The sequence below is a fragment of the Mustela erminea genome, chromosome 21, assembly GCF_009829155.1.
Source record: "Mustela erminea isolate mMusErm1 chromosome 21, mMusErm1.Pri, whole genome shotgun sequence".
In the NCBI taxonomy this organism is placed as follows: Eukaryota; Metazoa; Chordata; class Mammalia; order Carnivora; family Mustelidae; genus Mustela; species Mustela erminea.
Genome location: NC_045634.1, coordinates 38,847,044 through 38,862,807, shown reverse-complemented (window position 1 = coordinate 38,862,807; position 15,764 = coordinate 38,847,044). Strand labels below are relative to the sequence as shown.

General features: G+C 58.1%; 1 protein-coding gene across 6 annotated transcripts in view; it reads left to right on the top strand.

Annotated features, from left to right (window-relative positions):
- Positions 1-15,764, top strand: part of DLGAP2 (DLG associated protein 2) — a 779,475-nt gene that overhangs the window by 756,196 nt on the left and 7,515 nt on the right. For all 6 annotated transcript variants that reach the window (XM_032329112.1, XM_032329109.1, XM_032329110.1 and 3 more), the window contains 3 exons: positions 472-887; positions 9,675-9,766; positions 13,957-14,109. In XM_032329112.1, the coding sequence (XP_032185003.1) occupies positions 472-887; positions 9,675-9,766; positions 13,957-14,109 (661 nt within the window). The remainder of the gene's footprint in view (positions 1-471; positions 888-9,674; positions 9,767-13,956; positions 14,110-15,764) is intronic.

Here is a 15,764-nt window from a genome sequence, read left to right as displayed (position 1 = left end):
AAAACAAAGACAGAAAGAGAAGGAAGCTTAAGACCTTAGCGTACTACGGTTTCAAACTAGAAAATACATTGGTGTCTATGACAGTATCGAGAACAAGATGATTACTTTGTATTAAAAAATACATCTTGTACATTTCATAAAAAACTAATCTAAGGAGAGGATTGTCACATTGGCGGCGTCCGTCCGCCCGGAGTCCTGGGGGACGGTGCTCATGGTGGTGGGCGCCGGGACCCAGCCGATAAAGATTCTGATTGCAAAGAAAGCTGCAAGCTACTGGCTTCCCAGCTTCCCTGGAGAGCACTTAGGCCGCAGACGCTTCTGCACGCGGACCAGACCTGCCGGGCGCAGGTCTGTCTGCCCGGCGGGCGCTGTCCTCGCCGTAGGCAGGCGTGTCCTCGACCAGCTAGGCGTGGGCTCACCGCGGAGTCAGCTCTCTAAGCCTCCCCTCTCTCTTCCTTCCCTCCCCCGCAGACACGGGCGTTTCAAGCGTTCCAACAGTGTGACCGCCGCCGTCCAAGCGGACTTGGAGCTGGAGGGCTTCCCGGGACACGTCACTATGGAGGACAAAGGCTTGCAGTTTGGGCCGTCCTTCCAGCGGCATTCGGAGCCCAGCACGCCCACCCAGTACGGGGCGGTGAGGACTGTTCGGACCCAGGGGCTCTTCAGTTACAGAGAGGACTACAGGACCCCTGCGGACACTGCCAACCTGCCACCGCCGGACCCCTGGCTGGAGCCGTCCGTCGAGGCGGCGGACACCGGGAGGATGTCCCCGTGCCGGAGGGACGGCTCGTGGTTTGTGAAGCTGCTGCACACGGAGACGCAGCGGATGGAAGGCTGGTGTAAGGACGTGGAGCGCGACGCGGAGGAGAACGACCTCTCGGAGGAAAGTAAGAGCCCCTCCCCAGGCTTCTTCGCGCAGGGCGTGGGTCAGCAGAGTGACCGGGCAACGGGCAGGGGCTCGGCTCCCGGAAGGCGGGGGCAGAAGCGCTGCGGCTGGCTCAAGGGGACCCTTTGGGGTCTTGTGAGATCGTGAGCCCGAGGGCGCTGACCGCAGCGTGGGTGGCGTGGTTGAGCTTTCCGCGCGCCTCTCCTCCTGAACTCTCGCAGTGACTGGCTGTGGAGGATGCCCGCTGGCTTCCAGAATCGTTGCTACCCCATGTTTCCAAGGAATTGAGTTGGCTTTGCTTTTTTTTTTTTTTTTAAGATTTATTTATTTGAGGGAAAGAGCACGAGCTTGAGCAGGGAAAGGGGCAGAGCAAGACTCTCAAGCAGACCCCACAGTGAGTACGGAGCCTCACCTGGGTCCATCTCAGGACCCCGAGATCACAAGCTGAGCTGGGGCCAAGAGTCAGACACTTAACCGACCGAGCCCCCCAGGCGCCCCTTGAGTTGGCGTTATGCCAAAGAGAAGGTTGAGATGAGTAGAGACGGAGCCGGCCAGCCCCACGGCAGTGTGCGCCCAGCTCCCCATCACCGTGCTGGGCGCGAGTCCGCGTGACCTCCTGACCCGGCCAGCGAGTCCGCGTGACCTCCTGACCCGGCCAGCGAGTCCGCGTGATCTCCTGACCAGGCCCGCAGAGCACAGCTGCTCCAGCCCCTTTCTGGCTCTGACGGGCCTCCGCGTCTCGGGAGACAAAGGGACGGCAGCCCTCATCTGCACTGCCTCCCCCTGACCTGAGGAATCCTGTCTTGTGCATTGTCAGAGTCGCTCTATGTGATTTCTAAACAAATACCACCTGTCTTTGTGGAGAGACCAAGGATCCGAGAGTAATTGTCACCTACCTGGAGCTAACACTGCCTTGACCAGAATGTGGCTTCCCAGAGGTGTTTCTGAAAGTCTCGACTCGACAAGTCATGCTCTCTTTTTTCTTTTCCCATGAATTCCTTTGTCCATTTGCTGGACTCTGAATTCTCAGGTTCCGAAGGATGGCTGGCGTCCCTGGGAATTGTGCGCCTCCGTACATGTCTCGATGTCTGCTGTGACAGGGTCTGTCCGCCCTGCACACGGAAAGACGATGATGAAATTGTGTGGACTTACGTAAGGGTATGATCCCTGGGGGCCGGAAAGCCCAGAACCCAATCGGCGTGTCGATCGCTCGCTGTCAGAACTTCCCTGTTAGCCTGGGAGGGAGACATGTGCCCGTCCCCCCCCCACACTGGTCTCTTCAGCGTCCCGGCCTGCACCTGCTCACCGGGGTGGGTGGGAGACCCTGGGTGTGTCTGAGGAAGTGCGGTTGTGCGAAGCGCTAGAACGTGCGCCCCACCCGGCTGCGGCGGATGGACGTCTCGGGCGGCTCTCGTGCGTTGGTCCAAATGTGTTACCCGTTCAGGGCACACTGAGTGCAACAATGACTCACAATTCTGATATTTAAAAATCACTCATGTCACTCGCCAGTCTGTGTCTCTGCTTGGCGAAATCAGTACTTAATTGCTGCAGGGATTTCCAGTCTTTATCCCAAAGACAAAACTTGGAGAAAGGAAATTGCCGAAGTTGAGGCGAAATCGGAGTCAGGCTGTGGGCTCCCGCTGTGCGCCTGGGGTCGGTGTGCGTTCTTCCGGGGCTGGACGGGCGGACCCGCGGGGTGGTCAGCCAGGACGTGTCCCCGCCCTCCCGCAGCAAAACCCCGCAGCAGACGAACTTGTCCGCTCTAGCTCCGCATGTGTCTGTGCGTGTGGTCCTCTCATCATCTCTTGCTACATCATTTAGGACACACCCACGAAGTTTTGGTCCCCCTTTGTGGGCAGGACAACAGGAGACACTGGCCGCTGCTGTTGTGGAAGGAGCCCAGAGCTTTCGTTTCCTGACCGTGATTTTCCACATTTAACACGCCCTTAAAAATAACGTAGCTGTTTTATTATAATGTAATATTATTCTCCAAGAATCCTGGTTTAAAAAGGGTTAGTTTTAAAACTGTTTTAAAAGAAGAGAGCCCTACACCAGGATGTCCCGAGCACGAATCCCGTGACAGATCTTGTGGGCGGGTCTCTGCACAGCTCACTCAGTGCTCACCGCACTGCACTGGGGTGCCTGGAGAGCAGCATCGCCATCCTAACAATAAGGACACCCGGGCCTAAGGAGGTCGGCATCTCCCTCCAGATCCCACAGAGTACGGGAAGGGAGTCAAGAGGCAAGGTCAGGATGGTCTCCGTTGAAAGCGACGCTTCGTCACTGGGCTGCCGGAGGCTATCAGACCCCCGGGTCCCTTTACTGGCACCCTCTCCCAGCATCGCCTCTTCCCGTCTGTGCTCTTGTGGACTACCTTCTGCCCTAGCATAGAGCATGTCGAGTCCCGGTGCTTGGCCGCTTGCTTCGTTCTGGTCTCCGGTGGCTGCCACACCAGCTTGGGCTCCAGACAGAATCCCTGGGCAGATAAAAGGGAGACTTGGCTCGTCGTTGCTTGGCCGCCGGAGATGAAGGGGGAAAAGGGGCAAACTCCTTCCCAACTGAACACAAGATCTAACCGTCGGAAGGCTCCAGCCCTGACGCACTGTCCTGGTAAGTCAGGAGTGTCTTGTCATCGGGGCATTCCGGAGAGTTCTGAGAACAGTGCTGTAAAGCTACTTTATACAGAATTCCGTTCAGTGCCCAGCAGTGACCCCAACCGCAACCGGCCGTGAGAGTCCATCCTCATGGGAAATCCAGTACTCAGACTCCGGCCGCCGTCATCGGAGGCGTCTGGAAAGCACGTTCTTCGTCAGTGAGCTGTAGCAGAAAGCGGATTTCTGCTGCCCTCGATTGCATTTCCCTAAACACCTTTCTTGAAGCTCTGGGATCTTCTTGGATTCTCTCGTTGCTGTAAACACTCAACAGATACTTCCTGAGTACGTGCCTGAGCCAGCTGCCACCCCACAGACCGTAGGCTGACGGGGAGTGACCAACAGTGTAGACACAGACTGCCATGCCCGGAATCAGTGAGACCAGGGCAGAACTATGTATACCGAGTGGAGACATGCCCGGCCCCCGTGTAGTGGGAGACATGCGGATAAGAGCTTAAGAAACTCACAAGTGTGAGATGCTTTCACCAGCGGAAATTCCAGGAAGGCTTCGTGGAGACGGTGGCATGATGCTGGGCCTCGAAGGGGCGTCGGATTTGCCTGCACGGCAGGGGCAGCAGAGGGGTGGATGTGGGAAGCCCCTCCACGGACAGGAGCCCCTGTCTCCAGGCTCCTTAAGAGGAACTTCACTTGGACATGGACTCGGCACCTGCCTGCCCTCGGGGACATGCATTCCTCAGAGGACAGGATGGCTGTGCGTCTTCCGGGGGCCGCGCCTCTGCTGTCGTGGGAGGTCTCTGCTTCCTTGGGTGTGCTGAGGCTGATTGCTGCGTCTGCCTTCGCCACGCGTGTCCGGCACAGCGTGTCCGGCACAGCGCGGCACAGCGTGTCCGGCACAGCGCGGCGCCGCAGAGATGCAGCAGGAACAAGAGGAAGGAGGTGGCGGTCGTCAGGGACGGGGACAGTCACGCTCTGTCACACCGTCATAAACGCTCGAATCGAACCCCCCAGACCTCCTGTTGCCCCCACGTGGGACCCTGGGGCATCCCCTGCCAGGCCTGGAGAGTTCACCTAATGATTCGCTTTGTGTGCGCTTGTCCCAGTCCTGGTCGCGACTAAACGTGGTGGCTTTGCTGAAGACTCGGCTGCAGAGAACAGAGAGTAGATGCACTCGAGACTTTCTGTGATTTTCCTAATTTCTGAAGTTGTGCAGACGTGTGACCGTTTTGTGGACGAAGATGACACAACACTTTGGCTGTGGTCTTCTGTGCCATTGGCACCTGAAACCGGCGCCCTATTAATCAACGTGAGGTATTTCCCTAAGAAGTGTTGAAAAATCAGCTCTGATTCTTGCACTCGTTTTGAGAACAGAAGGTTACCGGTGAGGCCACCTGTAAAAGCAGATTACATTAACCCGGCTTGTGAAAGCAGAACTCGGAGCTCCGAGTAGTGAAGCTCCCATCACGTGCACTGATGTCTTCCACACTAGTTTTATCGTCGCGGCTCACTGCACTGATCGGCTGAAGTGAGGCCCGTTCGGCCCTGCGTGGTCGATGAAGAGCATCCGGAGCCCACGTAAATGCGGCGCAAGTAAGTCATGTCCGTGCGGCCGTCCTCTTGTTAAGTCATCGAAGACCCGTCCCGAAGGGACTGGAAACCGTTACTATACTCATATGTGGGGACTTTGTATTACGTTAAACCCACGTGGGGCTTAAGCGATTCCCTCATCTCATTTTTAAAGGGTCTCCCTCTACCGGCAGAGAGGGGGGACCCCGGGCTCCCAGCTGTGACCTCCAGACGGGGCCACGCCCAGCTCGTAGACAACGCAGCAGGCACGGGGAAGAGGGACATTTGCTCAGAGCCACGCTGAGTGCAGGGACACAAGGAGGACCGGGGCGGAGAGAAGCCCCGTGTCTGGAGTTTTGTGGACAGCTCACGTCAGCAGAGGAATGAAAACTGCGGAATCCGACATGACCGCGGCTGCCCCAGCCCTGGGGCCCGGCAGACTGCGCAGCTGCCGCCGCCAGCCTCCCGACGGGCTTCTTGCAGGTTCTTGCGCAGCCCGGGAAGGTGCCCGGGGGGGTGTCCCTCACATGCCAGGCTCCAAAGGGCCACGGGACACTGGAGTGGGCAAAGACACGTGCGCACGATGAACACAAGAATGGTGACGCGTGAGACCTGCAGTGCAGACAGCGACTTTCCCGCGCCCGTTCCGTCGGAGGAAACCAGTCCTGGGGGAGCCCGAGAGACCCAAGAGGGGATTAAACAGCCCCGTGATCTTTTCAAACGATGCAAACTCTGCAAAAACCCACTTCAGCTTCTGAAAGTGCAAATGTTGTCCTGGCATTTCATAGCAGATTTAGAAAGAATTGGAAATTCTAGAGGACGCGTGAAGAATGAGCGAGGGAGCTAATCAAACGTCCTGGGGCGTCCGAGGCCCGCGCCGCGCCCGGCTCTGCCTCAGTCCAGGTTCTGGGAGCACGGACGCTCCCCTGCGGCTCTGGAAACCCAGTGTCGGGACTGTGACAACATTAGGGAGTACCGTGGAAAAGAGTAAATGGAATTCTTCGCTTCCAGTTCTCGGCAGTTATGGGAAGCTATTTGCATGAAAGGTGCCGGGTGAAACTGTCCCGCTCGCCCGGCGGCAGACTCTCGCCGCTAGCAGTCACATCGCGGCCTCTCCGCCACGTTCCCCGTCTCCCGAGCCGTGGTCGTCTTGCACCTTCAGACTACCCCGCGTCACGCGGCCGTCTACCCGTGCTGAGTTAAGGTATAAACTGAAGTGCTTTGTGTTAATATGTCTGCTGAACTACATTTTAAGAAGAATATGAAAATTAGGGACTAAAACCAAGTTATATAAAACTGACTGACTCCTAATTACCGTCTGAGGGAACCTGGTCACTACCAAGGAGCACTTTTGTCATCGCTTCTAGGTCTTCCGGAAGGACAGCCTGATCGAAACCCGTGTCTCCAAATCTTTTCGTCAAGTCTTACAGGTGACAGGGGTTCACACGCGCAAACCCCGCACTGCACGACCAAGACCATCCCTGTGCCCGGCCGCAGTGAGAGCAGAGCTGGGAAACGTGTTCAGTTTGGGGATCAAAACATGAATGAAGGGGAAAGTACTCTGACCCCTCCTAGGAGGTGCTCTGACTCTGTCCCGCGAGCTTTCTCCCTGCACCTACCGATCCGCCCCTGAACTACCCACTCCCACGTACCCCGTCCTGCTCCTGCCCCCCGTCCTGCTCCTGCCCCCCGTCCCTGCTCCTGCCCCCCGTCCTGCTCCTGCCCCCCGTCCCTACTCCTGCCCCCCGTCCTGCTCCTGCCCCCCGTCCTGCTCCTGCCCCCCGTCCTGCTCCTGCCCCCCCGTCCTGCTCCTGCCCCCCCGTCCTGCTCCTGCCCCCCCGTCCTGCTCCTGTCCCCCGTCCTGCTCCTGCCCCCCGTCCTGCTCCTACCCCCGTCCCAGCACCGCCCCCCCGTCCTGCTCCTGCCCCCCGTCCTGCTCCTGCCCATCCCCCCGCATCCCAGCACTTGCCCCCCCGTCCCCATGGCTGCCCACCGCCCTAATGCTGCACCTGCCCCCCACCTGTCCTCAGGGCACACTCAGTCCTGAGCCCCAGCACCCTCCCCCTCCCCCTGCAGCAGCTCCCCCCACCCCAGATCCTGACCACCACCCCAGGCCCGCTGCTGCCTGGCAAATCAGATCGAGGAGGAGGGTCTGTGGGGAGGAAAGCCCCTCTGGAAACAGATTGGCAGAACACACCTGGGCCTGGGGATCAAGAAGCATGGAAACATTTTCTAAGTCTGAAAGTTTGCTACAGTGTTTTCTGATGTAGTCACTTTTATTAAAGCCTCGCGTGTTGAGCTTGTTAACATTCGAGAAGCGGTGCAGAATTAGACGCGAGGCAATGCCTCCCTCCTCCGGAATGATGCGGACGTGACGGTGGCACAGGACAGGGCAGGTGACGACTGGCTGCGGCTGATCTTCAGCTCGTTCAGGAAGATAAACACGCGCGTGGCGAACTACTCATTGCTGATTTGCAGTGAGGCGGACACCTTCCTTTCAGATCGTGCGGTGTGAGAAATCGTTCATAACAGAACTCCAGAGAGCCGCAAGCTGAGGTCCTCACAGGCAGATGAGAAAACAAGACAAACCGAATGAAGCATTGAAGCCCATCGTCTTACTCCGGAGAAAATCATTTTAAGGACACGGTATGCCCGACGCCGGCACCTCGCTTTCGAGGGAATGGCCACCCCTGCCTGCGGGGGCCGCTGGCGCCCACAACGCGTCTCCGGCCCACCACGGACGGGGTCACGCCTGGGACTTCTGTCCGCACCGCTTCGTAGCACTTGGTCACATGGAGGTGGGGGCCCGTCCCCACCGTGGTCTCTGGCCCTCTCATCCGGCATGAGGCCCCGGGGGGAGCACTCGGCTTCTCCACGCGGGTCGACACACAATGAAGGAGTCTCCCAGACGCTCCGCTTAGAGGCTGCCGGTTATAGTCACTTGCATTTGGGAAATGGTGGGGGCCGTGGGGGGAGCTGGGTTTACTCCCCAGACTCAGTTTCCCCTCTGTGGACACCTACAAGGCCTAGACAGTCGTGTGTGCCCCGCAGACCGGCACAGGTACCCCTAGGGGCAGTGTCAGGGCAGCCCTCCAGACAAGAAGCTGGCGACGCGAGCTCGTCCTCGGTGAACCTCGAGCTCTGGTCTGCGCTCTTCTTGAGGCGGGCCTGGAGTCCAGCCATGGCGGGTCGGCGCAAGCCCGCGTGGGAGGGCGATGGTTCTTTCCTCCCCTTCAGGACGGACGCGTCTCCAGGGAAGCGGCCCCTCTGTAACCGCCTCCCACCTGCCATTAGTGAATACAGGCTCCCGCAGTGCTCTTGGCAGGAGGGCCCGAGGTCACGGCCCAGCCACTGGCCCCCCGAGAGGCTGCCTCCACTCCTCGCCACATGCACTTTGGAGGGTCTGCAAGAGCGCCGAGGGGCAGCCGGAAGTGAGCCGGTGGGGATAACCCGCTCCAGCTCCACGGCGCCGGTCTGCCGGAACCTGTGCGTGACCTGTATGTGCGTCTCAGGGACGGAGGGGGCTGGGCTCAGGGTGTGGAGGCAGGAAACGGGTCCCCACAGATTCCCAAATGCTTTTAGAGTATTCTGAGTTGGGATCCGCGAAAGCTATTAGTTCCCAAATGATTATGGCGCTAAGGCCTGGCAAGGACTGGTCCGTATGAGGACGGGGGACAGAGGCAGCAGGCGTTGGAGCCACCCAGAGGTCACAGGACTGGGGCAGAGACCCGGCACGTCACACACACAGGCTTGCGTTCCCCCGAACTCCATCCCGAAGTGTCACCCCACGCTTCTTCAGTGTGTTAAGTCCTCTCCATGGACAAAGTAACTACAGCAGTTACTTTTTTAAAAAGTGGCGTTTGTTTGCTTGAAGTCATACAACTTAGAAATCGTTTGGAGACTTCTTGTCATGTCACAGTGGGGTCATGGTGCGGGGGGGGGGGGCATTGTCACTGCAAATGTCCGTGGGGAATCAGTTGGCGAGTCGAACATGAGGGGAGCCCAGCGTGGTGACAGTGACTTGGCTGCCATGAGGCCCCACGGCTGGTGGCGGGACCTTGGACAGAGCCCAAGGCTGGGAGATGACGGGTCACAAACACAGCGCAGCCTCTCCGGGCACAGCTCCCCCCTCCGGGCGAGACACTCCCAGAGCCCCAGAGATGACTCCCATGAGTCCAGTGAGGTCACAGAATCCGACGTGATTTCCTAGAAATTAGGAATTAACATCTTCATTTCTGTGGAGGCCATAAAGTTCAGGACTCGATGTCCTTTCTATTCCTACCTGCGCCTCACCGTCTAGCTCCCCTGAGCAACGTCGCTGGGAGAAGAGCCCCCTGCGGGACGGACCACCCTTCCAGACCACACCGGTCCCAGCGCCGACCGTCATAGCCAGCTGCGACCACTTACGCGTCGTGCCTTCCCTCAAACCCGGACACGGGCCGGCTGGAAAAAGCTTCGTCCGTGGCCGTGCCCCGCACGGCAAACTTGAAGTTTTGACCTTCAGGGAAGGGGAGACTCCCTCAGGCATTTGAACTTGACTCCTCGTGCGTCACTCTTGCTTTTGGTTTCTTGCTGACCCAGTTTTAAATGTGTTTTGCTTGTTCTGTTCACAGTTCTCGGTAAGATCAGGAGTGCCGTGGGGAGCGCGCAGCTTCTGATGTCCCAGAAATTCCAGCAGTTTTATTGGCTGTGCCAGCAGAACATGGTGAGCAGATCTCAGGTGTGCTCGGCCCTTGGAGGCAGCCGAGGGGGCGGGGTCTCCACGCTGCCCTGCCGGAGGCTCCTGGGGCTCCTGGGGGCTGCAGAGCAGGGAGCGAATTCGAGCAATGTCCTGGGTTGGGGTTCGGGGTGGTGAAGAGGCCGCTGTGAGGCAGTGCTGGGGGGGCGCGGGGACAGCCCCCAGAGCCCTAGAGCGCCTTTCCGCCGCACGGCCCACTTGCCCGAGACCCTAGGAGGGAGGCGGGACGGGACCAGCTGTAATGTCCCGGACAAAGACCGCGACGAGGGTGGCTTGACTCAGCGCGCTAACAGCGACATTCAGAGAGACTGGGGAGAGACGGTAGAGTAATTGGGGCTTTCTGTGTCGCAGTCAGGACAGAAAGGACTATACAGGAACACACACACAGCGCAGGTGGCTTTAAACTTGGCTCTGACTGTTCTGAACAGCGAAGAGAAAGAAAACCCACATGTAGATGGATGCTTACTTACAGCATCTGTGTACACACGCGTGCACGCACACGCGCTCTCTTTGTCTAATGAAAGCACATATCCATGTGACTTTTTTGTAGAAATAACTAAGGAGCTTCCACGTCACTGTACAGACTATTTTATAAATCCATTCGTGGATTTCTTTGAGCGCAAACTTGTTAAAATCAAGTAGTCTGTGCACCATGGGAGCGATGGTGCTCACGATTTGACTTTGTTTTGCTGTTTTAACTTGCAAGGAGAAGTGAACTTACCGAATGTTCTCACACATCAAAGGAGGCAGAGTGCATCAGAGCTGCCGACTCACCCCTCTTGATTAGGATTGTTTAAAAATATGTTTTCTCTAGTATTTTCCAGTTAACCCCATTGGAGTTCATCCCAAAATGTACAAAGTGGCCTCCGTGTCTCCTGGGACAGGAGATCATAACCCCCATTAGGATGTGGGGGCAGGAAGGGTCCGTGCGCCTTGAGAGGGACGTGCGGGCACAACGTGCCCAGCTGTGGTGTTGGGGAGCATGTCCTGCTTCTCCCTGTCTGATGACTGTCCTTAAAGGAATGGGTTTAGGCAGTTACTCAGCTCTGTACGTGTCACCTGAGTTGGGTAAGCATCGGTATTCACTGCCGTTAGGAACTCACTACCTAACGCACCCAACAGGCAGTAAAAAAAAAAAACATGTAAAAACGTTACTCGAACTTATAAATTGTCCATGTCCAGAAGCAGCTAATACTAGATTTTTTAATCATCCATCCTAACATTTTAGATGCTTCTTACACATGCCCAATTGCATTTTATTCTAACCTTCAAAAAGTCCTTTTCTGAGCTCTAATATACAGAGTGTGGCTGCTTCCTTTATTTTGGATTCTATCTAGGATCCGAGGGGGAGAAAAAAACACCCACCCAAACCAGCCGGCAGCAGGGGGCGCAGGAGGGGTGGGTGTTTGAGGCAGCCTGGCCAGAGAGAGACCCTGGGGCGCAGGCAGATGCCGCGTCATTAGCTGGAGGATTTAGGCGGCTGACCAGTTTCACGTCAAAGAAATGAGCCCAGAAGACAAGCCAGAGCCCAGGACATTCAGGATGGAGAGCAAAGCAGCATGTCCGAGGCAAGGGCATCGGGTACTGGATGCGTCACGGGGCGCAGAGCCGAGTGGAAGCAATGGCCCTTGCACCCGTACGGAACACGGGCTTCCGGGATGGACCAGGAGCCCGGCATCCCCAGCCGGCCTGGGAAGAGTGCGTAGTCCCTTCCAGACCTACATGCCAGCAGCGGCACCGTCCCCTATGTGCCCTTTGGAGGACGTTAGCTGGGAACATGGGAGCCAGAGCCCATGCTGTGGGGGCCTCTGCCGGCCGAGCCAACAAACCACCAAATGAGACTTTAGCGGGGAAAGACGGCACTGTGTCGCGGTGCTGGGGGAGGGGTGGTACGGCTCCCTACGGGCATGCGGCCGTCCCCACCCAGGAGAGGGTAGAGGATGGGGTACGCGGCCTCGGTGTGCCCGGCGGCTGCACACAGCCGCACCCCTGCCTCGAGGGCAGCCGAGCGGGGCAATGTCCGCCCTTGGGTCGCCGGGAGCCTCCATCTCGCTAGAAGCACCTCCTCCTTAGCTTTTCCCTTGGAGGACGTGACCCAGGCCCAGCAACCTGACCTCAGAGATGGGCAGGGTCACTGTGCCGCCTCCTGCAGACGCACGCAGGTGCCCCCCTTCCCAACGCCACAAAAAGCAAAGGCTCGTTGGGTTGGTGAAGTCTTTCAGCAGACTTCCACAGGCCCCCTTCGAAACTCAAGTTCGGACGGAAGGTGCTCCCAGGTGTGAGAAGCCTCCTCCCGCCGCCTTCCTTCCCGATGGCCGCAGGCACGTCCGGGTCCGGCCCCATCGCCGTCACTGCCGGATCGCGGCTATCCCACGGCTGTGCTCTTTTTCCTCGGGAGCAGCAGCTGAGTCAGGCTCCCACACGCGAGGGGACAAGCCCCCTACGGCTGGTGGACGGAGCTGCCCCCATGAAGACACGTCCCTGGAGGCTGGCTGTCCCCCTCACCGATGCCAGTATCCCCCCGGGGCTCCGCGGACACACAGCTCGCTCCCCCGACCTTCACCCACACAGGCTGCTGGCGGGTCACACGGCAGGCTGGGGGCCGAGCGATCGTTCTGATAAGGGTGTCAGACCAGCGTGATGTGGACTGACTGTGTCCCCCAGGGTCATGGTGTTGGGCGAGGAGCCTTCAGGCTGTGAAGAGGTCATTGGGGCGGAGTCCCCACGAACGGGTTAGTGTCTTTACAGAAGGGACCCCACAGAGCCCGCAGCCACCCCCCAAGTGACACAGCCAGAAATCGACCACCTGGACAAGGGCCCCCCCAGGACGCGTCCACACCGGCCTGAGCTGAGATGCCCAGCCTCCAGCACCGTGGGGCTCTGTCTGGCCGCCCCGAAGGACCTTAGTCCATCGGACCTTTGACACAGGCAAAGGACGTGGAGCTTACTGGGAACAATTCACGAGTAAGATGAAATTTGCACATTATAAGCAAATTCACCAAAATTTCTCAGTTGAATCTGAGATAGCCTCCCACTGAATCAAAGACACCACCCGCGGAAGCACCCACACACTTAACCCGGGGTCCCAGCCCCCTGTGCCTCTAGGCAGGTACAGTGCGAAGCAGCCAGCCTCGCGCGCGCCGGCACGTGGGCGGACAGAGGAGCGCTCATCTCGGAAAGCCGTCCGACTTGGATGCAGCCCGCGCCCTGGGACGGTGTGCGCCTGGGGGCCGGTGTGCGGCTCTGCGGCCTCCCCTACGCGTGGGGGACCTGTTGGTGAATCCACTGTGCGCCTACCTCGGATGGGTATCCCCATCCTCCCTCTGCGGGGGCACAGCAAACACAGGCGCGTCTGTGTAGCCGCGCTGGCCATGGGATTTAGTGCCGAGATGTGCCAGAGCGCACAGAACCGGCTCCAAGCCCAGCCTCACCACTGCCGCCGAACACGTGTCCCTGTCCCGGGCACCAGTCTGAGTAGCCCCCCAGGGAGACCGAAGACGCAGCTGCCTTGTGGCTTTTAGGAACTGCGCAGTGTCGGGAAACTTTGAGCATCACCTAAGAAAGGATTTTCGAAAGGAAACAAGGATGAACGTAGTGTACGTGTCGTCTTTGACAGGCGCTGTTGTTCGAGAGCGGCTTCAGGTTCACGGCAAAACTGCGAAGGGAGAGAGACTCCCATTCCCCCGCCCCTACAACATGACCCGCTTCCCCGACAGAATGTGCTTCATGGACACGTCACCGTCACCCCAAGTCCAGGGCGCACATGAGGGTCATTCCTGGTGTCCTGCGCTCTGTGGGTTTGGACAAACATACCATGATGTGATGGTGTCGTGCAGAGAAGTCTCCCTGCCTGAAATGTCCGTGTCCCACATGCGTGTCCCTCCCCACCGCCCCGGGCAATCTCTGATCCTTTTACGGTCCCCACAGTGTTTCATCCTCCAGAATGTCACAGAGCTGGGATCACATACTTTGTAGCTTGTCCATATTTGGGGGCGTGCAGTGTGTCGGCAAATACCTGTGCAAGCTTACCGGGCCCTTGCGAGCCCACTCGAACACTTGCATTGGAGTGTGAATTAGCCGGGCGTCTCCCTGACCCGAGGCCTTAAGAGGTACGTGCGGGGAAGAGTGGGCTGTAAACTGTGCTCGTGTGTTGGCAGGACCCCAGCGCCATGCCGAGACCCACGTCCCAGGACCTGGCGGGCTACTGGGACATGCTGCAGCTCTCCGTCGAGGACGTCAGCCTGAAGTTCGACGAGCTGCACCAGCTAAAGCTCGGCGGCTGGAACGTCGTCGAGTCGCCGGAAAGGAAGGTAATTCTGCCCGGCATCCTCATGCCCCGGCCCGGCCCGGCTGCGGGAGTTACTCTCCACGCCATGGGCTCCTAGTCTCAGTTAGCGACCCTGCGTCAAGCCGTCACCGGGCACGTGTGTGCAGAGGGGATGGAGTCACCGGCCGGGTGTCGGAGATTAGTCTCTTTCTTGCTGGATCTCTTGGGCTTTAGCCCCAAACCACAAGCAGATCTAGAGTCTCCCTTCGTGTCGGGTCTGCTTTCTGATCTGTCCTCACCATACCTTTGTCGGGGTCACACGCAGGTGCTTTCCACAGGGGTGTGTCAGGTCTGGTCACAGTGACTGCTTCCTGTCGAGATAAACGTTTCAGTTGCTTATCTCCTGCCGAAGCCAAGAAAACATTTCAAGCTTTAGTGAGTGGTTTGATGATATAAACTCCCCCTAGATCTCGCAGCCTCTCCCTTAAGTACCTGAATGTGTCCATTGAAGTTAAACCCTTAGGGTCACATCTTCCCTTTGGATTTCATCTTTAGAGGACTAACATGTGGGTCTGAACCAGCAATAAACACACTGATTTCCTATCACATTTTAAAGATGATCTAAGTAAACACAAGATAGACATTGTCAAAATAAAATAATGACACGAACCCAGTGTGCCTGGAAGGCGTGGCGGTAGCTGCAGTACAGGATGGAGGCCATGTGGGGAGCCCGGGCAGAAGATGTCACTGACAGCAGCGCCGAGCCCACAAGGGTGCCCCCCGCCGTCCTGGAGTTCTGGGCTCGATGCCATTGACACCACCGCTTACCGTGACAAATCACACAGACAGTGGGGCAGAGCGGGGGAGGCAGCTGTAGGTGCTCTGTGAGCCGTACAGCATAGGTCAGCAAGTCCCATCAGTGCTCTGGTTTTGAGTGAAGGTCACAAGTACAGCGGTGCGAATGTGCGTCTAACAAAATACTAAAAATAGAACTCAGCCAGCAGTCTGAAGGCAGGCAGGGACCCTCCTGTGGTTCTCAGTCTTCATAACTGACAGCTGATGCCATCCCTCCTGCCTGAGCTACGCACAGGGAACGGCCCTAGCTGAAGACCGTGTCTTGCTGGGGGTGACACCCCGGTGTAGACGATGGGCAGCTCTTTCACACCACAGAGGCCCCCGCGCTTGTGTTTCTTGAGCGAGTCCATTCTGTAGATCTGCGGCCACCTGGTCAGCCCTCCCTACCCCGGGACGCTGGAGGCTGAGAGCCCCGTGCATGGCCGAGTCCCCCCACAGCTGCTCCCGTGTATTTCCCGCAGCCCCTCCTCCAGGCTCCCGAGCAGAGACGAGCTAAGTGGTCATGCGCCCGGCGCAGGAACCAACCTCCGAGAGAGCTGAACGTCTCAGTGAACCCGTCTCCCCATCGTCACAGATGCCCGCCCGAGAGCCAGGAAGACGGTGTTGCTTCTAGTCCAAGCCATTTTCATTTTTTTTAATCTGGGGAGAGGCAGAAAGGAGAGAGAGAGAGAATCCCAAGCCGATCCCACACCCAGTGAGGAGCTCAGCTCAGGGCTAGATCCCACAACCCTGATATCATGGCCTGAGCCAAAGCTGGAAGTCAGCCACTCAGCTGACCAAGTCACGCGTACCACACCCCCTGCTTTTTAAAAACATCTCAGTCTGAGCCCTTTTAGAGTAAGT